The sequence below is a fragment of the Bos grunniens genome, chromosome 29 (assembly GCF_055505025.1).
Source record: "Bos grunniens cultivar Pamir isolate PY7600 chromosome 29, Bosgru_T2T1.0, whole genome shotgun sequence".
Classification (NCBI taxonomy): domain Eukaryota; kingdom Metazoa; phylum Chordata; class Mammalia; order Artiodactyla; family Bovidae; genus Bos; species Bos grunniens.
The window spans coordinates 2,598,672-2,622,139 of NC_141193.1; the positions used below are offsets into that span (position 1 = coordinate 2,598,672).

Genomic DNA, 23,468 nt, shown 5'->3' on the forward strand with positions numbered 1-23,468 from the left:
CTTTCAGAATTTTCCACAGAAGCACACTGGCTGAGATGGACTGCACAGAAGCATGGCCAAGAGGAGCTACCCCTCGCCCAAGGTCGGGGGCGGCGACTGAGAGTGCCAAGCTGCGTCGGCACAGGAGCGGCTGAGAGAAGCTACCACACGCCCGAGGTTAGGGCGTCGGCCGGTAGGAGCAACCCCACTGAGAAGAGCAACCCCACGTCCAAGGAAAGGCAGCTGCATGGGCGCAGGAGGGCCGAGAGGAGCTACTCCACGTTCAAGGTCAGGAGGGGCAGTGGTGAGGAGATGCCCCTCGTCCAAGGTAAGGAGCAGCAGCTGCACTTTGCTGGAGCAGCCGTGAAGAGATACCCCACGTCCAAGGTAAGAGAAACCCAAGTAAGATGGTAGGTGTTGCGAGAGGGCATCAGAGGGCAGACACACTGAAACCATAATCACAGAAAACTAGCCAATCTGCTCACACGGACCACAGCCTTGTCTAACTCAATGAAACCAAGCCATGCCCTGCTATTAACCTGGGGCCAAACTATGGTGGAAGATGAGGGTGACCTCCTTATTGCCAAATTCAGACTTAAATTGAAGAAAGTAGTGAAAACCACTAGACCATTCAGGTATGACCTAAATCAAATCCCTTACCATTATACAGTGGAAGTGAGAAATAGACTTAAGAGACTAGATCTGATAGACAGAGTCCCTGATGAACTACGGACGGAGGTTCATGACATTGTACAGGAGACAGGGATCAAGACCATCCCCATGGAAAAGAAATACAAAAAAGCAAAATGGCTGTCTGAGGAGGCCTTACAAACAGCTGAGAAAATAAGAGATGTGTAAAGCAAAGGAGAAAAGGAAAAATATACCCATTTGAATGAAGAGCTCCGAAGAATAGAAAGCAGAGATAAGAAAGCCTTCCTCAGTGATCAGTGCAAAGAAATCAAGGAAAACAATAGAATGGGAAAGACTAGAGATCTCTTCAAGACAACTAGAGATACCAAGGGAACTTTTCATGCAAAGATAGACACAATAAAGGACAGAAATCGTATGGACCTAACAGAAGCAGAAGATATTAAGAAGAGGTGGCAAAAATACACAGAAGAACTGTACAAAAAAGAGCTGCACGACCCAGATAATCACGATGGCGTGATCACCCACCTAGAGCCAGACATCCTGGAATGTGAAGTCAAGTAGGCCTTAGGAAGCATCACTATGAACAAACCTAGTGGAGGTGATGGAATTCCAGTTGAGTTATTTCAAATCCTAAAAGACGATGCTATGAAAGAGCTGCACTCAATATGTCAGCAAAATTTGGAAAACTCAGCAGTGGCCACAGGACTGGAAAAGGTCAGTTTTCATTCCAGTCCCAAAGAAAGGCAATGCCAAAGAATGCTCAAACTACCGCACAACTGCACTCATCTCACACACTAGTAAATTAATGCTCAAAATTCTCCAAGCCAGGCTTCAATGATATGTGAAGCGTGAACTTTCAGATGTTCGAGCTGGTTTTAGAAAAGGCAGAGGAAACAGAGATCAAATTGCCAATATCCGTTGGATCAGCAAAAAAGCAAGAGATTTCCAGAGAAACATGTATTTCTGCTTTATTGACTATGCCAAAGCCTTTGACTGTGTAGAAAGAAAGAAAAGAAAGTGAAGTTGCTCAGTCATGTCTGACTGTTTGCGACCCCACGGACTGGAGCCTACCAGGTTCCTCCATCCATGGGATTTTCCAGGCAAGAATACTGGAGTGGGTTGCCATTTCCTTCTCCAGGAGATCTTCCTGACCCAGGGATTGAACCCAGGTCTCCAGCATTGTAGGCAGACGCTTTACCATCTGAGACACCAGGGAAGTCCTGAAAGTGAATGTCGCTCAGTTGTGTCTGACTCTTTGCGACCCCATGGACTGTGGAGTCCATGGAATTCTCCAGGCCAGAATACAGGAGTAGGTATCCTTTCCCATCTCCAGGGGATCTTCCCGACCCAGGGATCAAACCCAGGTCTCCCACATTGCAGGAGGATTCTTTACCAGCTGAGCCATGACTATGTGGATCACCACAAATTGTGGAAAATTCTGAAAGAGATGGGAATACCAGACCACCTGACCTGCCTCCTGAGAAATCTGTATGTAGGTCAGGAGGCAACAGTTAGAACAGGACATGGAACAACAGATTGGTTCCAAATAGGAAAAGGAGTACGTTAAGGCTGTGTACTGTCACCCTGCTTATTTAACTTATATGCAGAGTACATCATGAGAAACGCTGGGCTGGAGCAAGCATAACCTGGAATCAAGATTGCTGGGAGAAATATGAATAACCTCAGATATGCAGATGACACCACTCTTAGGGCAGAAAGCGAAGAACTACAGAGCCTCTTGAAAGTGAAAGAGGAGAGTGAAAAAGTTGGCTTAAAGCTCAACATTCAGAAAACGAAGATCATGGCATCTGGTCCCATCACTTCATGGCAAATAGATGGGGAAACAGTGGAAACAGTGTCAGACTTTATTTTCTTGGGCTCCAAAATCTCTGCAGATGATGATTACAGCCATGAAATTAAAAGACACTTACTCCTTGGAAGGAAATTTATGACCAACTTAGACAGCATATTAAAAAGCAGACACATTACTTTGACAACAAAGGTCCATCTAGTCAAAGCTATGGTTTTTCCTGTGGTCATGTAGGGATGTGAGAGTTGGACTGTCAAGAAAGCTGAGCGCCGAAGAGTTGATGCTTTTGAACTGTGGTGTTGGAGAAGACTCAAGAGTCCCTTAGACTGCAAGGAGATCCAACCAGTCCATCCTAAAGGAGATCAGTCCTGAATATTCATTGGAAGGACTGATGCTGAAGCTGAAACTCCAATACTTCAGCCACCTGATGCAAAAAGCTGACTCATTTGAAAAGACCCTGATGCTGGAGAAGATTGAAGGCGGGAAGAGAAGGGAACAACAGAGGATGAGATGGTTGGATGGCATCACCGACTCAATGGACATGCGTTTGAGCAAGCTCTGGGAGTTGGTGATGGACAGGGAGGCCTGGCGTGCTGCAGTGCACGGGGTTGAAAAGAGTCGGACACGACTGAGCGACTGAACTGAGCTGAACTATGCTGGGTCCTAACTGCTGCACGGGCTTTCCTCTAGTTGCAGCAAGTGGAGACTCCTCTCCAGTTGCAGTGCGTGGCCTTTTCATTACGGTGGCTTCTCTCACTGTGGGTCCCAGGCTCCAGAGCACAGGCTCAGTAGTTGTGATTCGTGGGCTTAGTTGCCCCACAGCATGTGGTACCTTCCCAGGTCAGGGATTCACGTCCCCGGCACCGGCAGGCAGATTCCTCACCGAGCCGCCAGGGAAATCTGGTACATGAGTTGTTTACCCTGGTGATCGAGTAGCTGGCTGGGAGCTGAGGCCCACTGCTGACGCCCAGCAACCCGGGATCGCAGCAGACTGCCTACCGCTAGTCCAGAGAAAGATCAAAGTTCAAAGCTCAGTTTCTACCAGATATTTATCACTTTTGCACCATTTTAAAACCAAAAAATCTGGAAAGTCGTATTGTCCAGGGTCGGGGACAACCTGCACATCGACTGGGGAAAAGGACAGAACTATATGCCAAGACTACATTTGGGATTTGAAATTAAAATCTCAATACCATTTACGTTAGCTCCTGCAAAATGAAATACCTACATGTGAGTTTTACAAAGTACGTACAAGATCTACATGAGGAAAACTACAAACCTCCGAAGAGAGAAATGGAGAGAGAGTTCACGTCTGTGGGTACAAAGATTCAACACCGTCAAGGTATCAGATTTTCCCAACTTGATTTGTAGATTCAGTTCAATCTCATCAAATTCCTATCAAGTCATTTCACGGGTATTGACAAACTGAATCTAAAGTTTACAAGGACAGGAGGCGAAAGACCCGGGAAAGCCAATACAAGACTGAGGCAGAAGCACAAGGCTGGAGGACTGACCCTCCCCAACCCCAAGACTCGCCGTCGAGCTCAGGCAATCAAGACGGGCAGCGCTGGGCCTCCCTGGCGGTCCAGTGGGTAAGAATTCGCCTGCCATTCAGGGCACTCAGGTTCAATCCCTGGTCAGGGAACTTAGATCCCACGTGCTGCAGAGCAAGTAAGCCCGTGTGCCACAACTGCAGAGTCCACGCACCACAGGGAATGACCCTGCAGCCCCGACGCAGCAAAAAACCAAAAAGACAGTGTGGGGCTAACAAGCAAAGTGATGGAAGAGAACACAGTCCAGAAACAGAGTCCTACACACAGTCAAGTGCTCGTTGACAAAGGAGCAAAAGCAGGAAAAGGGAGCGGAAACGGTCTCTGACAAAGTGTGCTCAACAGCTGGGCCGCACGCACAGAAACCACGAACCACAGCCGGCCGCCACACACCTCACAGACACCACGACGAACCACAGCCAGCCGCCACACACCTCACAGACACCACGAACCACAGCCGGCCGCCACACACCACACAGAAGCCATGAACCAGAGCCGGCCACCACACACCGCACAGAAACCACGAACCACAGCCGGCCAGCCGCCACACACCGCACAGACACCACGAACCAGAGCCAGCCGCCACACACCGCACAGAAACCACGAACCACAGCCGGCCGCCACACACCTCAGGAGAGCTGACTCCAACTGGAACGCAGACCTGAACATAAAACGGGAAACTATGATACTTCTAGAAGATAATCCACGAGAAAACCTAGATGACCTTGGGTTCAGCAATGACTTCTTCCCAACACCACCAATGCACGATTCTTGAAAAGTAAGAATTGATAGGCTGGGTTCTTTGACGATTTTAAAATTTTCTGCTCTGGGAAAGACACTGTCAAGACAATGAAAAGACAAGCCACGGACCAGGAGAAACTATTTGCAAAAGACACGTCTGATAAAGGACTGTTATCCAAAACAAACAAAGAACTCTCAAAACTCAATGAAGAGAAAACTGCCTGATTGCAGAATGGTTCAAAGATGCTAACAGACACTCTGCCAAACATGATACAAGACGGCAAACACCCCTACAGGTGCCCCACCTCACGTGTTTTCAGGTAAACACAAACGAAACCAAGGGCCCGCTGCACAGCTGCTGCAACAGCCAGACGCTGACCACCGACGACACGGTGCCGGCAAGGAGCTGGAGCGACTGGAACTCGCACCGTCCCTGGAGGGGGTGCAGCCGCTCCGGAAGCTTGCGGGCTTCTTAACACACTACACACACTCTCACCACGTGGTCCAGCAGTTAAGCGCCTTGGTATTCACCCAAAGGAGCTGAAAATTTATGTCCACACATAACGTGGGTGTTCGTAGAAGCATTACGCGTAACTGCCAACATTTGGAAGCAAGCACGGTGCCCTTCAGTAGGTGGATGGATAGGTGCGCTGCACTCCATCCAGACGTGGAGTAACCTTGAGTGTTAAAGAGAAACTAGCTCTCAAGCCCCCGCGAGACCTGGAGGAGCCTCCAGTTCGTATCACTAAGTGAAAGCAGCCGATCTGAGTAGGGCACGCGCTGCAACAGTCTGCGTCTGTGATACTCAGAAGAGGCCACACTCTGGAGCCAGCAGAAGGCTCAGTGGGCGCCAGGGTTCGCGGGTGAGGAGGGACGAACAGATGGAGTAGAGAGGACTTTCAGGCAGGGAGCCTACTCTGTGTGAGGACACGAGGGCAGAGACGTGTCATCACACACGTGTCCAGACCTGCGCGAGGCACACCACCAAGAGAGAACCCAGGGTAAACGGGGGACCCTGGGCGGTGACAACGTGTCAGTGGAGCTTGGCCAGCCGTAACAAACAACAGCTCTGGGGGCATGCTGACGGGGGCGAGGCTCCGTGTGCGTGGGGGCGGGCTGGGGCGGGGAGGGCCACGGGAAACCTCTGCGCCTTTCTGTCCCTTTCACCGGGAACCTGAAACTGCTGTAAGAAAAAACTCCTTTTAAAAGTCTTACTGAAACAGAAAGAAAGGCTCGACACAGCCAGAGGCGGATCTCTGAAACGATCCTTCAATACATAACATTTAAAGTCCAAGGTGTCTTGTGTGGGAATCGGCAAGCCAAGGAGCATTCACAACACATCTGGGGAACAAAACCAGGGTGAGGCCTCCTGCCCTCCCAGCATCGGTGACAAGACACCACGACACTCACGCAGGGCAGCTAACCGACCAGAGGGGCAGAGCTGAGACCCGACACGCAGCAGACGGGTATGCAGTCCCCGAGGACAGCAGGGCTTGCCATGTTTGGGGACGACTGGATCCCTACTCAGATGACTTCCGAAACTAATTCTGGGTGCTCCCCTGATGGTCCAGTGGCTAAGCCTCCACACTCCCAGTGCAGGAGGCCCAGGTTCAATCCCTGGTCAGGGAACTGGATCTTACATGCCGCCAGATGAAGCCGGGGATTGTCACAGTGAGGGAAGGAAGTCAGAGAAGCAGAAATCTCACTCATACCGAGACAGAAATGATACAAATGAACTTATTTACAAAACAGAAACAGACTAACAGAGAATGAACTTATGGTCACCAGCGGGGAAGGAATGCAGGGAAGGCATAGCTAGGGAGTTTGGGATTGAGGCAGACACACTGCTGTATTTAAGACGGACACAGGGAACTCTGCTCATTGCTGTGAGGCAGCCTGGAAGGAAGGGGGGTTGGGGGAGAGTGGGTACATGTATACGTATGGCTGAGGCCCTCTGCAGTCCACCTGAAACCATCACAACATTGTTAATCAGCTACACCCCGATGTAAAATAAACAGCTAAAAAAGAAGTTCACGTGCCGCAACTAAGACCTGGCACAGCTACACACACGCACACACACGCGCGCACACGCCTGCACTCACGTGCACATGCACACATACACACGCACACGCATGCGCGCACACACACACACACACACACAGAAAAAACCCTCAAAACCCAAACAAATTCTGGGGGATCAAAGACTTAAATGTGAACTGTACAACTTTAAATTCATTAGAAGAAAATACTGGAGAATGTAGTCGTGTTTCAGGGTAAGAAAAATTTCTTAAGACAAAAATGCTAAGGATAAAAGAAGCAGCTTGATAGAGTTAATTGCATTAAAACTAAGACTCTGTGTTATTAAAAGAGAAGCCACAAATTAGGAGAAGATGTTTGCAACACATTTAAATGACAAACAACTAGCGTCCAGGAAACATAAGCACGCTTACAAACCAGTAAGAAGACAAACCGCCCAGGGGAAAACGGCGTGGAAGATGCCTGTGCAGAATGACGACCAGGAAGTGAACCCACGAAAGGGTACTCAGTCCCACGAGAGGCAAGAGAAACGGAATTTCACCCCGCGGGACTCACCACCTGCCAGTCTGCATCTGACACGCAGGGACGAGCCTGGCCGCACAGCGCGCTGCTGTACAGGCCCACCAGCGGGACACGGGAACACGCGAGGAGGGTGCAGTCACATGCAGGCATCGGTCCACACCAAAAGGCTCTGAAGGGCGGCTGCACCTACAACCATTTGGCATGGACCAAGAATGGCCATGGACGTGTGAAAGTCAAAGTCGCTCAGCCGTGGACTGTCACACGACTATACAGTGGACTGTACGTGGGCTCTACAGTCCGTGGGATTCTCCGGGCCAGAATACTGAAGTGGGTAGCCTTTCCCTTCTCCAGGGGATCTTCCCAACCCAAGGACAGAACCCAGGTCTCCTGCATTGCACGTGGATTCTTTACGAACTGAGCTATCAGGGAACCAAACTTCAAGGACCTCTTGGCATGGACCACATGTCCTGCAAACCCAGGAAGTAACACTTCCTACTGCAAACTAACACAGCGGTCCCTCAGAACGCTGAGCTGAGCTTCTGTACGAGCTGCTTCTGGGGACACACACAAAAGAACAGAGAGCAGGGATCTGCACACCGTGTTCGCAGCAGCAAGATTCACAACAAAGGTGAAAACAGCGTTCATCAAAGACGAAGGGATACACAAAACGCGGTCCAGCCCACGCGATGAAGTGTCACTCAGTCTCAGAAGGACCTTCCGACATACGACCTGGATGAACCTTGAGGACACTTTGCTATGTGAAATAATCCAGCCACTAGAGGAAGAATCCCGAATGATCCCACATCTGTGAGGTCCCAAGAGCAGCTGGATCCACGGGGCTGGGAAGCAGCCAGGTGGGGCCAGGGGCTGGGGGTGGGCGAGGAGTGAGCATTTCCCAGAGACAGCGAGCATGTCAGCTCCGGAAAGTGAAAAGCATTTCTGGAGATGGGCAGTGGTGGTGTTCACACAACGACGTGAATGTGCTTAAAAATGGTTAAGCTGGAAAACTGCATGTTACGCGTAGTGTACAGTTTTAATAAGGACGTTACTGGAATCGCCGAAGAAAATTCCCAGCATCGCTGTTGGAAACAGAAATGTACCCAGCTTCTGGCCAGCCTGAGGCATCCCTGATCCTGTGTGTGGTCTCAGATGCAGGCGCGGGAAAGCCTCGTCCCCATGACCCTGTGCCCCCGACCCCTCACCTCGCTCGGGACATGCACACCCAGGAGCGGGGGCCCTGCAGGCCTGCACCCCGACACGGCTGCACCTTCCCCGGCCTGGTCGGCTGCACCTTCCGTGAGCGGCCAGCAGGGGGCGCCGGAGTCGAGGAGAAGGGCCGGGGGACCCGGGGGGCGCTCAGGCCGGAGGAGGCGGGGACCGCGGAGGAAGGGATGTGCGGAGAGGGACCCGGTGTGCGGAGGGGGACGGGGTGTGCGGCTCAGGCCGGAGGAGGAAGGGACCGCGGAGGAAGGGATGTGCGAAGGCAAGGTGGACGGGGTGTGCAGAGGGGGACGGGGTGTGCAGAGGGGGACGGGGTGTGCGACTCAGGCCCAAGGACGCCGCTGCCCTCAGGGGCAGCAGACCACGCTCACACCCAAGGGGACCCGCGGCGTCTCCACTCGGCTTCTCCAGGCGGTGCTGCTACAAGCACTGGCCAGAGACCCCGAGGAGGCCGGAATAACCCTGAGAAGCCAGCCCCCCGCGCCTGCCGAGGGCGCCGCCTTGACCGGACGCACCTCAGCCTCACCTGCACGCGGCCGTCCAGCTCCTGCCCGGCCTGCCCGGCTCGCAGCGCGCCCTCCAGCGGCTCCGCGGCCTGCGCCACCGCGTGCTGCAGGCGTTCCAGCATCTGCTTCTTGTCCGGGTCCACAGTCTCCTGGAGCTTCGCGGAGAACGGCTGTGCGTGTGAGGAGAGGCCACACCGTTAGCCCCGCTCAGCAGAGCCCCGGGCTCCCTGCCAGCTCCACGCGGAAAAGGCCGGTACTGCCCCCCGCGGAAAAGGCCAGTCCTGCCCCCCGCCCGCGGCCTCCGGGGGTCTGGGTCCCGAGGGCATCATCCCGCGTGTCCCCAGCAGGCAGGTGGTGCTAAGGGCGCAGGGCCCGTCCCTCTGATGTGACCCTGGACTGAGGCAGCTGCCCTAAGGCCACGGCCGGGACACACAGGTGTCCCCCACGACGCCTCCATCACAGAGGCCCCACCGCTCAGCCTAGAGGATGACTGCTAAGCTCTAATTTTATTCCTATTTTTTCTGGCGGAGATAATACATCATAAGCACAAGGGCAATCGTTACTGTAATTACTAAAGGTGGTGATTAAGAAAGAGAACTTGCCTTATCTGACCTCAAAATATAATAACCATAATCTGTAATACTGTTTTTTCAAAACAAAATGTTAGACTGGAGAGAACTAATTTATTCAGATAACTGTGAAAACTTCCAGGACCACCCACTTAAGAAGCCCGGCAGCTTCGCCTCTTGGTCACACGCCTTTGATTCAGTCGTGGCTCCATGTGGAAGGTTCCCAGGTCAGCGCTGACCAGGGTGACCGGCGCTGAGCGTCTCCCGTAAGTGGCAGGAGTGGTCACCACCGCCCCCCACCCCCGCCCGCCCCTCGGTTGCCTCTGCTGGTGGTTTTCCCCACGGCCCGGAGGAGCTCCATGACGGTGACCTCGTGACCCTGCGTGTGACGGAGCCCGCTGACGACGGTCCCCGTGCTGGGGATGGGGTGGACGGGAGGGACATGGGGACCCTGAACGGCAGCGACCCACCTGCAGGGCGGCTCGCACGTCCTCCAGCAGCTGTGCTGCCTGGGGCTGCGTCTCCCGGTACCGCTCGAACAGGTAGTTCTGCCGGGCCCTCTTGATGATCTGGGAGCAGAGGAGGAAAGCGGGGTCAGCCGGGTGGTGCTCGGTGCCCGCGCAGAGGGCAACGCGGCGGGGGGGGGGGGGGGGGGGGGGGGTCGGGGCGGGGGGGGGGGTCGGGGGGGGGGTCGGGGCGGGGGGGGGGGCGGCGCAGCTGCCACAGGCGATATCTGAGAACGCGGCTCCCCCTCGCCCTTCTGAGCGCGGGGCGGGGGGTGGGGGTGGTGGGGTGGTGTCAGCCTGAGCCCACCCTCCCCGACCCCTGCCCTGGGGGTTGCTCACATTTACCGGGGTTTTCAACAGCATCAAAGCAGGTTAACACAAAGCGTCATCTGCATAAATCGCAATACAAGTACCGTGGCGGGGTGGGGGGGGGGGCCGGGGGTTCAAACAGCGTGTACTGAGCTGAGCTGGCTCAAGCCAACATGGGTTTATTAACTCACCCAAGGTCATTTCTTCCCTCATGCCATCCACTGTATTTAAAATTTAATCCTAAGAACTCCCTTTACCTTATCGTCAATGTCCGTGATGTTCATGCAGTAGAAGACGTCAAATTTGAAGTAATCCCTCAGCACTCTTCTCAGGATATCGAAGGAGATGTAGGACCTGCGGCGACGGGAGGCAGGCCTTTCCACCCGCACAGCAGCGCGGGGGTAGAGGAGCCCGCCTTTCCACCCGCACAGCAGCCGCCTTTCCACCCGCACAGCAGCGCAGCGGGAGAAGGGCCCGGCCCTCCCCAGGGAAGCAGGTGGGGAGGACTTTCAGGCGCAGGAAGGAGAGCATCTGGTCAGAGTCCAGAGGGCAGCCTTGGGGCTGCGGGAACTACTTCTGCTTGGTTGCCTGGACTCTAGCTTTTCTAGAGTACTAGCGGAATGAGAAGCTTCCCCCTTTAGAGCTGGGCACCGCGTCTCCGCTCAGCCCAAGGGCGCTCCTACCTGGCGTGCCCCATGTGCGAGGCGTCGTAGACGGTAGGCCCGCAGCAGTACCATGTCACCCTCCTTCCGTCTTGCGGCACAAACACGTCCTTGGTTGGAAACGAGGGAATGACCGTCACGAGGGGCGCAGGACCGGTGCCAGCGGCCATGAGTGGCTCGCGCACCTTCACAGGATCGCTTAGCTCGCAGAAAGCCGCGGTCCGGGCTAGGGCTGGGGCGCCGCACCGGACCCCTAACAGTGAGCTCCACGACCCAGGGGCCCGGGGAGCAGGCCCCCTCCTCCCTGGGACTCCACTCACAGACACAGGCCGGGGGTCAGGGAGACGAGCGTCTGGATTCTGCTGCTTTAACGAGAGCAGTCTCCGTTCATCAGGCACCTGCTGTGAGCCAGGCCAGAGCCGAGCGCGCTGACTGTCCAGCACTCGCTCCCAGAACAACGGGAGGAGGCAGCTTTCCTTTCCCAGCTGCCCGGGGCCCACACTCCTGGAGGAGCCGGCCTAGGGCATGAGGCCTCCTGCCAACTGCCCAAGGTCTCGGGTCAGTTCAGGGCCTGCTGTTTCCAACCAGTCCACAAGGGGGACCCTGCAGCCCATCTGCTCAGGGTGCTGGCCCACAGAAACCCATCAGCCCTGCGCAAAACCCCTGGAGCCCCTGATCCCGCTGAGCAAGCCCTGGCCAGTCCAGAGCCAACCTGCCTTCGCCCTCACACCTGCCGGGCTCCCGAAAGCAATGGCTCCGCTTGGCTGGCACCATGACAGCAGATGCCACCACATTTCCCCCAGAGGGCATGCAGACTCCTGGCCCTGAGCACACCCAGAGCCAGGAAGCTGACGGGCAGCCCCTCAAGGTGTGCCACACGGGTGTGCACGCACGCTCCCGAACACAGCCCTGCGGAGGACGCTCGCCCACCAGTCGAGGGGTCCTCCAGAGCCACCCCTGCCCCCCGCAGCCCCCTACCTTCCTCCGTGTCAGGCTGTTGTACAGGCGCAGCTGGCATGGCTCAGACCCAGCTGGAGGAGACCATGTGGGCTGTGCACGCCGCCCTCTGCCTGCTGGGGGAGAGCACAGCTGGGTCAGTGCGGGATGAAGGGATACCACGGAGCTCTGATGGTGTGGCCCGATCCAGTGCCACCAACCCAAACCCCTGCTCTGCTTGCTCATGTCTGAGCGGTAGCTCGTCCCACAACCCCTTCCCCTCGGCCCGCCACACCCACCTCCCCCCGCTGGCTCCAAGCACGGGGCACCCGTGAGGCCGGAGGTGCACAGGCAGGCCACGGGGCTGGACTGATGCCCGCCTGCCCCCGGGAGGACACCTCTCTGGAGGCTTCGGGGGATGGGGACCATCTCCAGGCCCAGGAGCCAGATCAGGCTAGAAAGAGCCACTGGCCCATGGCTGTGGATGGTCAGTAGCATGGCCTGCAGCCCAGGCTCATCTCCATCAGCAGGCGGCCGGCTCCCCACCCCCGAAACATGTAGGCTCCCAGGCATGGCTCTGATGTGCACCCTGGGTGCACCTCCACCTGGTCCCAGAGCCTTTGGGAACAGCCCGCGGGCCATGTCACGGGGGCGGGGAGGGGGCTCACGGAGCCCAGCCTCCTCAGGTTACAGTCACCAGGGAAGCCCCGCCCTCCTCCCTGACCCCGATCTCCTCCTGGCCATTCCCCTGCCCTGTGGCTGTGAGCCCGAGCCTCCCAATGCATGAAGGGCAGGCCTGACGGTCTACAACGAGGGCCTGGGAGGTGGGTGGGGTTGGGGGGTAGCTGTGTCCCAAGGCTCCGGGAGAGACACCAAGTCTTTACACCCTCCACCCCCACTCGGGGCACCAGTGACCCTTCTGCCACCCCGAGGCACTGCTGCACGCCTAACATGGCCGAGCTCAACGGCCTGCGCGGCCCCTGCACCCCTGCGGGCACAGGCTCCTGGTCTCAACGCCACCCCCACCCCGCTGCCGCATCTGCAAGGCGACCGTCCTGCCGCCAGAGGACCTCCCGCTGCTCCCCGAGGGTCACAAAGAACTCAGCCCTGGGCCCGGCTACAGGCCACCCAGAGGATGCAACTGACCGGTGAAGGGGTGGGAAACGGCTGTGTGTGTGTGTGCGCGTGTGTGCACACCAGCGGGTGCAGGGGGACAGACAGAACCACCCAGCAGCTCCCGACTCCAGGCCCAAGTTGCGGACACATGGAAGGGCTCCTGTGGTCAGCAGCTGCCCAGGCCTCACCGGAGACACGCCTCAGAGCCCGCTGGGACGCCGCCTGCTGCTCCCCGCACCGAGACGCTGCAGGTCCCCACACAAGAGATGCCGCTGCCACGGGGGTGACGGGGAGCTGGCCGGAGCTGCTCACACGCATGCCCGGAGCCGCGGCGAAGGCGGGGCTCGCAGGACTGAAGGCTCGTGCGAGGGGGCGGCAGCGACAGGACCCAGCAGCGGGCACATGCAGGGGGACACCCTCCAGGACACAGGGTCAGACTCGGACTTCTGCGTCCCCCGGAGAGCAGCTACTGCCCAAGAGCTGGTGAGCAGTCACAGAAATGGGCACTCAAAATCCCCTGGCCAAAGAGAGTCAGGAGGCCTGGCTTAATGAGATGGGAGGGTCGCCAGAGGCCCTGGGGGACCCACTGCCCCACGCCCGGCACCAATGGTCTCTGCCGGGCGCAGCCCCCTAGCTGTGCCCAGCCTTCCTCTGGCTGCTTGGGAACAGCACACACGCCTGCGCCTGGCACCCCCGTCCGGGAACGTGCAGAAACGCAGCTCTGACCCACCAGCACACCACCAGCACGCCCGGCTCACTGAGGCCCGGAGAGTGAGGCTCCGGGCAGGGAGGGTTTTGGGAGTGGGGGGACAAAAGGGACATGCCAGCCCGTGATTGCGTACCCCGGGCGCCACACGCACCACAGCCTCGCAAGAGGGGCGGCTCAGAGGGTCACACCCTGGGGACCCGCAGGGCCATGAGCCACCCTCTGTGGGCAAGAGCAGGCCCTGAAACTCCTCTTGGGAGGGGGATAGGGCAGTGAGGGGGGACAGAGAGCACCCCGGGGTGGGGGGCACCCGCCCAGGACAGGCTGGGGGACGTCTGAGACGCACCAGCGAGGCAGACGCTCGGCCACTGGCACCCAGGGACTCAGCAGAGGACACCGACCCTGAGGGTTCTGAGCCCCAGTCCACCAGGCATCTTGCCACTCGGGGTCCCCGCAGGCACCCTGGAGGCATCCGTGTCGGGGCACCAGGAAGGCCTCCCTGCCCTGGGGAACCCACTCCCTCCTTTGCAGGGGCGGATACCCACCCTTCCCAATGGGTTCCTGTGCCACTCTCCCCACAAGCTCCAGGGTGGAGGTTGCAGCTCCAGACAGATGGCCACGCCAAGGCTGCGCCCCGCCCACCCTGACCCCACCCGGGAGGCCACGCCCTGGGGAGAAGCACCACCTCCACTGGGGAAGGGGCGTCTGCGGCAGGATCACCCAGAAACCAAAGCCCACCCCACCCAGGAGGAACACCACCCCACCTCCACCCCGTTACAGAGGGGACCGGCAGAGGGCAGGTCCCCAACGTCCAGGTGAAAGTGCAAGTCGCTCACTCGACTCTTTGCGACCCCATGGACCATACAGTCCATGAGATTCTCCGGGCCAGAATACTGGAGCGGGTAGCCGTTTCCTTCTCCAGGGGACTGTCCCCGCTGAAGGATCTAGAAAAGACCCCGCAGTCTGCCCGGTCCAGCAGGGACCACGGAGACCGCACGTGGATCTCCCTGCCCCCCGCTCAAGGGGGTGCACACCCCAAGCCAGGCTGGGGGGACAGCTGCTCGAGGGCACCGGCCACTACGGATTCATCTACAGATTCATGGGAGAGGAGAGACCACCCAGCAGCCAGACGCCCCCTGCACACCACAACCGGGATGGCGGGGGGAGCAAGAGCTCTGAGCCCCCTCCTCTCAAAGCCCAGAAATGCCTTCGCTCTGGGTGCGCAGGGTTCCCACCACTAACACTGCTTCAGGATCCGATGGTGGATGCACACACACCTGTGACCTCAGGGGAAACTTAAGGAGAAGCAAGTCAAGTCCAAACGGAGTCAGGGAGCTGACGGCCAAGGCGGGCCCCCACCCACCAGCGGCTCCACCACAGCAGTGCGGGGTCGTGATCCTTGGGGGTCGACGCCTCGGCTTCCATCCTAACCTCCCCTCGGGGCGCTGGCAGGGCCCCCAGGCCAGCAAGGAGGGTCTCACGGCCAGAAGCTGCTCTGCTACTCACTTGCTTGGAGCCCGCAGGGCGGGCGTGCGGCGGGGGGGCTGCCCAGGATCGCGGTCACATGCCGGAACCAGCGGGCCACATGGAAGAGCTGCGGGTCGGCCGGAGGGCCCGAGAGCTGCCTGAAGGCATCCACGTCCGCCTGAGACAGGGCAAAGCCCTGCAAGTAGCTACGCGTGCTGAGGTACGCGTCCAGCGCCCGCAACCGGGCCGCCTCGTCACTAATGCCCAGGATGGCCGTGTAGTCGGGAGCTGCAAAGACAGAGGACGCATGTCAGTGGGCCCGGGGACCTGGGCGAGCCCAGGATCGGGGCCGGGGCTCCCCATTCCGGGCAGGAGACACCCAGGACGGGCGGAAGCCCGGGGTGCAGGGACAGGTGTGGAGCAACTGCCTGTGGGCTCCAGGCAAGACAAGGATGTTTCAGAACCAGACAAACGCGGCTGCAGGAGGCTGTGAATGTCACAGATGCGTGAGCTGCACACTGAGGTGGCTAACCTCACGGCTGGTGATGCTCACCTCAATTACACACGCGCGTGCACACACACACCCCTGCTAGGCACTGGGTGCCAGACGGCCGGTGCTGACCGTTACACACACGCACAGGCTGCTAATTTTCACCTCAGTTACACACACACACACCCCTGCTAGGCACTGGGTGCCAGACGGCCGGTGCTGACCGGTCCCCTCACGCCGGGTGGGCTATGGGCAGCGGTGAGAAATGCAGAGCTCTCTAAACCCAGCACTGGCCAGGCTTCCAGCGGCCAAGGCCCAGCTCCGAGGAGGCCTGCAGCCCGCCCCAAAACGCCTGCTCGAGGCGGCTCCACCTGCCCGGAGAGGAGCCAACTGGCCAGCGCCTGGCACAGGCCTGCCCCTGGCAGGGGCCCGAGGCCACTGCTCTGCCCTGGAGCCACAGGACCGGTGTGGGAGGACAGAACCCCAGCCTGAGCGAGGACCAGCCGGCAGCCTCTGCCAGCAGAAGGCCCTGGGCCCTGACCACCCTGAGATCCTGCCCCGACCCCACCGAGCCTGCTCGCCACGCAGCTCCTGCCCCCCAGTCACTGCGTGACCCTGTGTCACGGCTCCAGCCACTGTCCGGTGCTCTCGCCTCCTGCGGGGGGCAGGGCAGGCGGAGGCACAGGCCCCGTGGCTGCGGGGAGGGGGCTGGTCTCGCTTTCTTCCACAGAGGCGCCGAGCCGGGAGGCGCCCGAATGTGCCAGGAGGAGCCCGGCCCGGCCGCACCCGGGGCCTGGCCCCTCCTGCTCTCTCTTCTCCCTAGTTCCTGACACACAGACGCCCCCACCCGCTTCCCTACACTGACCGCGGGCTCCTCTTTCGTGCTGGATGAGACTCAGTTCAGAAAGCTACGTTGAGGGCCTGCCGGCGGGTGAATGGAGCTGGGGGGAGGGCCAGTGCGCGTCCCGCGGGGGCTATATTGCCCTTGAGCACCTGGCTGCCCCACGTCGCCCCCCAAGCCCACCCTCCCCGTCTCTGCTGCAGCCGCCTGGGCCGGGACCAGAGCGCAAAGAAGCCTTGCCCCCCGTGACCCCCACTTCGTGCCCCCAGAATCGCACTGGACAGACAGACTGCCCTCACTCCGGGTGAACGCCAGGGAAGAGGCACCCCCTAGGACCCGCCCACCTGGACAGTGGCTGCCCTGGGCTGAGGTGCTCCCGGGGCGTTTAGGCTCCCTCTTTTCTCTCACTGCCCGCGTTTTCTGCAATAAGCACAGGTCCTTTTCACAATAAGAAAAACACATCAAATGTTTCACCAACTGGATGGCTTTAAAGCGCTAACGAAGCAGGTCAGGGGACAAGGGCTCGGCGGGTTTGCACCCCTCCCTGGCTGGGCGGACCCCCTCCCAGGTAAACAGATGCACACGCACGCACGCACACGTGCGCGCACACACACACACACACGCCTCGTAAAGCCGCGGTGTTAGTGAGATTACACTTGTAAACTGTTTGAAATACTGCCGGGCGCACAGCCAGCGCCCATCAGCTACTATTATTATCATCATTATTATTTTACTCGCTCCTGTGTTGTTACTGCTGTAATGGCCCTGGAGGAGTTTACCCAGGGATCACACACGCGTTTATTACTAAGAGTCCCGTCTGGAGCAGGGAGCCCGCAGGGCAGAGGGCCAGTCATCAGGTCACTGTGGTAGCTGCGTTCCAGCCTAACTTGAGGAAACAAATTTAAAAATAGGTCAGCTTTCAAGTGGCTGTGGGTTTGGGCCAGACTGCAGTCTGGCAGCGAGCCCGTGATGCCAAAGGCAATGAGTGGACACAGAAGCGGGGCGCCCATCGCTTCCCCGACCCCCCTCCCCCAGGAGCCCCGCGCACACACGACTCCCAGCACTGCATCCACCAGCCCACTGCGGGGCCACCCAGACACACAGCTTCCAACGGTGGGAAGGCCCTGATCGTGCACCGTGCTCACCATGGTTTAGAAAACGCTGAGCTGAGCTTACACAAATCCGAGAGCCAGGTGAGGAGCCCAAGGCACACAGGCCGTGGCCCCAGCTCCTTCCTTCCCCACAGCGTGTACAGCTGCCCGCACCTGCCAACAGCCCCCCCCCACCTCCTGCTGCGCTCCAGCTAGGCTCTTGCTTGGGGAAGCTCCAGCGCCAAGGCAGCACCACCAGCTACGAGAAGCACCCGATCCAGGCCTCCCGAGACCTTCAGAATCAGAGCCTGGGGGTAAGGCGGCTACCCTGGCCCCTGCCCTGCTGACCTCAGTGGCTAAGAGCCCACAGGCAGTTGCTGACGCTCAGACCCCTCCCCACAGGCCTGCCTTCCTCCTAAGTGCCCAGGCCAGGTCTGTTTCTGTCCAAGACCGCCTGGGCGCAGTGGGGGTCTGCACCCGTCCCTCGCTGGCTGCGAGGCCCCGGGAGCACCCCGCCCTGAGGGTCAGGCCCTTCCTGCAAAGGCCCCTTCAGCTCCCAAACCCGCCTCTGCTGCCATTTGTCACCGGGGGACCCTTCAGGCCCATTTCTCTTTCCTAGGGGGTTCCTGGTCTGAGAAGCCTTCTGGAACAAAAGCATCCCCCCCAACACACACACAGGAATCTGGGGGACCAGAGAGACGCGTGCACCCCTGCTCTCCTGCACCAGCGGCGACGCCACCCACCCCCGGGAGTGAGGGCCCCACCTCCTGAGCACAGCCCTGCACGTCCAGATGTCACTTGCCCACATGGCGCTCCGTCTCCGGGCTGCAGGGCTGGGCTTGGCCGGAAGACGGATGGATGCCCCCCGCCGCGTCTAGACCTGGCCCAGCAGAGTCTCCACAGTGATCGCCCGTGCTCCACCCTGCTGTGGGCGGCTGGCAGGGGAGGACTCACCGAGGTTCTGCCAGATTCTGCAGCCTCAGAGGAAGGGGCCCTGGCCCTGAACCACCTCCTCGGACTCGGGCCAGCCAGCAGCACGCACACGGGGAAGTGACCAAGAATGAAATGGTCCATGCCGGGGCAGCACTGGGCTTCTGCGCTCCGGCCACCCCTTCCCGCTGGACGTTAAGCCCACAAAAGCCCGACGCCCAGTCTTGCCCCCGGCCGCACCCCCACGCCCAGCAGCGTCCGGCAGAGCCGGTGCCTGAAGCACATCCCCGAATGAACCAAGACCTACGGAAGTGCCCTGCTGTGAAGCATGTCTCCTGAACAAATGAAGAGACACGTCCATGTGAGCACACTGTTGAGAACTCTTGGACAAGTTCCCCCCGAAACAGCAGGTGTGAGCTTTCACGGGGCACTCGTTGGTCCTGGGGAGCATCACCATCTGATGCCCGGACACACGTGTCTGCATGGCACCGCTGCCTGGGGAGGGGTGGGACGGGGTGGGAGCGTGGACACTGGGCGCTTTCATCACCACCCAAGGACACTATCTCCCCTGACTCTTAGACTGGGAATACTGGGAGACGTGAGTGCATGGATGAGCAAATATCTGTAGTCTACACACACGTGCATTTCATTTTTCGTTGGGAAACACAGAAAATACAGCCTGCTCCCCTTGTCTGCCGTGACCCACTCTGGAACTGGGGCATTTGGTGCTAATCTGAATAGAGTCACCCAGGCAGAGTAGTCAAGGTTGCTGCTACTGTCATACAGACCCTGGCAAGCTGTGTGACCTCAGACAAATCACTCACCTGCTCTGAACCTCAGGATTCCTGCCTGCACGGCAAGGGCAGTATTAGCCACGAAGGCATGCTCTGAGGATGAAAGGCCCCCACAGATGTGTTCAGCACAGACTCATGCTGAGAAAAGTGCTAAATGCACCTGTATTGTAATGGGATGGTTAGAGAGCATCACTGACTCAATGGACAAGAATTTGAGCAGACTTCAGGAGATCGTGGAGGCCTGGTGTGCTGCAGTCCATGGGGTCGCAAAGAGCTGGACACGACTGAGCGACTGAACAACTGTTATTACGAACAACTTGGAATTCTACAGTATAAAAAATTAAACTGCAGGTCTGACCTAACTCACGGCCACCGAAGAGGCCTGACCTGCAGGGCAAGGCCTCTGAGATGTGCTCAGTCCACCCTGGGGTCATGAGGGATGAGACTCAACTTTCTAAAACACCCAGGAATGGGCCTCGTGTTCGGGGTACAAAGGAGAAGCTTTAAGCCCAGTGGCATCGCAGGGGACTACCAACTTAAGAAAGACGATACGGAATGGGAAGGTTATTCTAAATGAGGGACTCCTTAAAAATTCTGGGAAGATGGTCACTATCGATGATTCTAACCTCATGGGGAAAAAGCATTCAGAACTCGGAAACCTGGAACATCTAGAACTCTGGAAGCTGTATGAAGCCCTTACCATTTCATTTCCTGTTTCCTCAGGGGATGGTGCGAGGTTCTTGTCTTTGAGAAAAGCCTAGACAAGGGGTGTGTGTGGGAAAGTTGGGGGGCGGGGGGCGGGGGGGGGGGCGTCAGCTCTAAAACAAGAGAGGGCAGAGTGTGGGCTAGGAGACGTGGTCCTTAATTTTAGGACCAGGACAACCTGTTAGCCGCCCAGACAGCTTAATGTATGCAGGAATCTTCCAAAAACAGGACAATTCTTACTAAGGCTCTGAAAATCTCCAGTTCTGAAGCAGTTAAAAACAACTAAAAAACTGAATATGTCATTTCTGATCTCAAATGAAAAAGGAAGAGAGAGACGGAGGAAGGAAGAAAAGAAACAATCTTGGGCTTTCAACCCGGACACAGCACCCATTTCAGCCAAGTATTCTTAACCTCTACCAACCCCTATAAGGCTCACTGCATCCTCCTAGTTGCGACTTTTTAAATCTGCCCCACGTGGGGAAGGGGCAAAGGTGGAACCCCAGCCCTGCCAGCCCCAGAGACTGGGCTATCAACCAAGCTGCTATTTTTCAGGAGTCCGGGGGAACTTCTGAAGGCCGAGGATCTGGGTGGGTGGAGCCAATGCTGGAATCCAGGCACACCTGTCCGATGGAATGTGGGGTGCCGGGATGGTGGGTACCCCAGCAACCCTGTCATCAGGGGCCTCCCACATCACCGGGTCCAGCTGCTTAGAGCTCCCTGCCAGGAACCCCACGAACAAGGGCGACCCCAGAGGCCAGGGAAGTGTGTACAGTCTAAGCAGGGCAGCCAGAGAATAAAAACGACACCCTGAGAGTGCTTCCCAAGGAAAGCTTGCCCCGGACTCCGGAATCCGGGGACTACATCCGCTCTGCCTGGCACCCCGCAATCTTGCAGGAGGGAGGGTGAGCAGGGAACCAGCATGCCCCGGAGGCTGCCTGGTGGCGGCCTGTCTGCCGGCTGGTGACACGAGTGACCCGTGGGGACAGAGCCTGAGACGCTCACGGAACCCCGGGGGCGGCGATCAAGGGGAGGCAGTAACGCCGCGACCGCGCAGATCCCCGTGGCCACTGCTTGCAGCCGCAGATGACAGCCTTCGTGAAACCCCAACCCCTTCCCGTGCGTCCGCGTCCGGCTCCCTCGGCCCCACGTTCCTAAGTGTCAACGTGGGGCTGGGCGGCCCCAAACGACCCTGGCTGTGCCTGTCCCCCCAAATCCCAGGGGGCAGGAGGCGGTGAGGTCCGGCCCAGCGGCCGGCAGGGGAACGCAGAACCAGCCCCCGGGGTCGGGGCGCAGGGGGACCCGGAGGCCTCGAGGTCTGGGAGGACCTGGGGAGGGGCGGCCCCGGCAGGGCCCGGACGGGGTTGGAAGAGCGCACCCGCCGGGGAAAACCCGGGGGTCCGGGCCCGCCCTCTGCGCGCCCTGGGGCCCGTCCCTCAGAGACCCGGCGCCCCCGGCTCCCGCGTGGCCCCGCGGGCCCCGCGGCCCAGGCTGCCCCGCCCGCCCCTCGCGCGCGCTCACCGTGCTCCGTGGTAGACCCTGCCATCACCCGAATCCCGCACTCGCGGAGGCCGCCGCGGCTTCCCAGAATCTGATGCAACCACCGCCCCGGAAATCCCGCCCCCAAGCCGCCGGCCTTCCGGGATCCGCCCGGTCGCTAGGCAACCACCCGCGCGCAGACGCCGCTGGCCCCGGGCATGCTGGGAATCTTTAATTTTTTTTTACTCAATTTTTATTCACGTTAAGGAAACCAGTCCTGAATGTTCATTGGAAGGACTGATGTTGAAGCTGAAACTCCAGTACTTTGGCCACCTGATGCGAAGAACTGACTCATTGGAAAAGTCCCAGATGCTGGGAAAGATTGAAGGCGGGAGAAGGGGACGACAGAGGATGAGATGGTTGGATGGCATCACCGACTTGATGGACAGGAGTTTGAGTAAACTCTGGGAGTTGGTGATGGACAGGGAAGCCTGGCGTGCCGCGGTCCATGGGGTCGCAAAGAATCGGACACAACTGAGCCACTGAACTGTTGATTAACATTTTGTACAATTGCTGATTAACAATGTTGTACAAGAATGACAGTTATATACATTCTTAATATTCTTTCCCCTTATGACTTGTCATATTAAATATAGTATGATAGGAAATATAGTTCTCTGTTCTATACATAGGACACTGTGGATAATCTATATTAAAAAGCTTCCATCTGCTAACACCAACCTCCCACTTCATCCCTTCCCATTCCCCTTACCCCTTGACAACCCACAGTCTGGTCTCTATTGCACGTCATTCTCTTAAAAAAAAAAAAGTGTATAATTACTTTACAACATTCTTAGTTTCTTTTGTACAAGAAACCGAAACAGTGGTAGAAACACACACTTCCCCTCCCTTTTGACCCTCCCTCCCACATACCCTATCCTGCCCCTTAGTCACAGAGCACCAAACAGCTCCCTGTGCTACAGGCAGCTCTTTTTAACATATTTTTGTTGGCTGTGCTGGGCCTTAATTGTAGTGATCTTCGATCTTCGTTCTGGTGTACAGGATCTTTTAGTTGTGGCGTGAGAAATCGTCAGCTGCAACATGTGGGATCCAGTTCCCTGACCAGGAGTCGAACCCCAGCCCCCACCGTGGGAGCACAGTGTTAGCCGGTGGATCACTAGGGAAGTCCCTTCCTGCGCTGCACGGCCGTTTACCACTGGCTGGCTATCTGACACATGGCAGCAAGCCAATCCCAGTCACCCAGTTCGTCCTACCTTGCCCCTTCCCGCGTGTCCACGTCGGCTCTTTACATCTGCAACGCTAGTCCTGCCTTGCCAATACGCTCATCTGCACCTTTTCTAGATTCCACATGTATGTGTTATATACACGTGTGTTATACACGTGTTGTATACATGTGTTGTATACATGTTATATACATATGTTATATACATGTGTTATATGCATGTGTGTTATATACATGTGTTATATACACATGTGTTAATATACAATATTCTTATCTTTCTTACTTTACTTTGTATGACAGATTCTAGGTCTATACACATAACTATGTGTATCACTAAGTGACCCAATATCATTCCTTTTTATAGCTGAGTAATACTCCATGTAATACTCCAAGAAAATAATACAATACTCCAGAAAAACATCTATTTCTGTTTTATTGACTACGCCAAAGCCTTTGACTGTGTGGATCACAATAAACTGTGGAAAATTCTGAAAGACATGGGAACACCAGACCACCTGATCTGCCTCTTGAGAAATTTGTATGCAGGTCAGGAAGCAACAGTTAGAACTGGACATGGAACAACAGACTGGTTCCAAATAGGAAAAGGAGT

At 57.5% G+C, this 23,468-nt stretch overlaps 1 protein-coding gene across 8 annotated transcripts in view; it reads right to left on the reverse strand.

The window, feature by feature from the left end:
- Positions 1-21,746, reverse strand: part of CARS1 (cysteinyl-tRNA synthetase 1) — a 52,187-nt gene extending 30,441 nt beyond the window's left edge. For 4 of the 8 annotated variants that reach the window (XR_015157624.1, XR_015157625.1, XR_015157622.1 and 1 more), the window contains exons 1-7: positions 21,658-21,746; positions 15,328-15,576; positions 12,042-12,136; positions 11,085-11,173; positions 10,659-10,755; positions 10,057-10,155; positions 9,038-9,187 (exon numbers count right to left, since the gene is read on the reverse strand). Coding sequence is in view for 2 of the 8 variants with exons in the window: in XM_086383888.1 (XP_086240014.1) it covers positions 9,038-9,187; positions 10,057-10,155; positions 10,659-10,755; positions 11,085-11,173; positions 12,042-12,136; positions 15,328-15,576; positions 21,658-21,682 (804 nt within the window). In the remaining 6 variants the exon portion in view is untranslated. Of the gene's footprint in view, positions 1-9,026; positions 9,188-10,056; positions 10,156-10,658; positions 10,756-11,084; positions 11,174-12,041; positions 12,137-15,327; positions 15,577-21,657 lie in introns of all 8 variants that reach the window. The other 4 variants (XR_015157623.1, XM_086383889.1, XR_015157626.1 and 1 more) reach the window with 2 other exon arrangements.
- Positions 21,747-23,468: the final 1,722 nt, after the last annotated feature.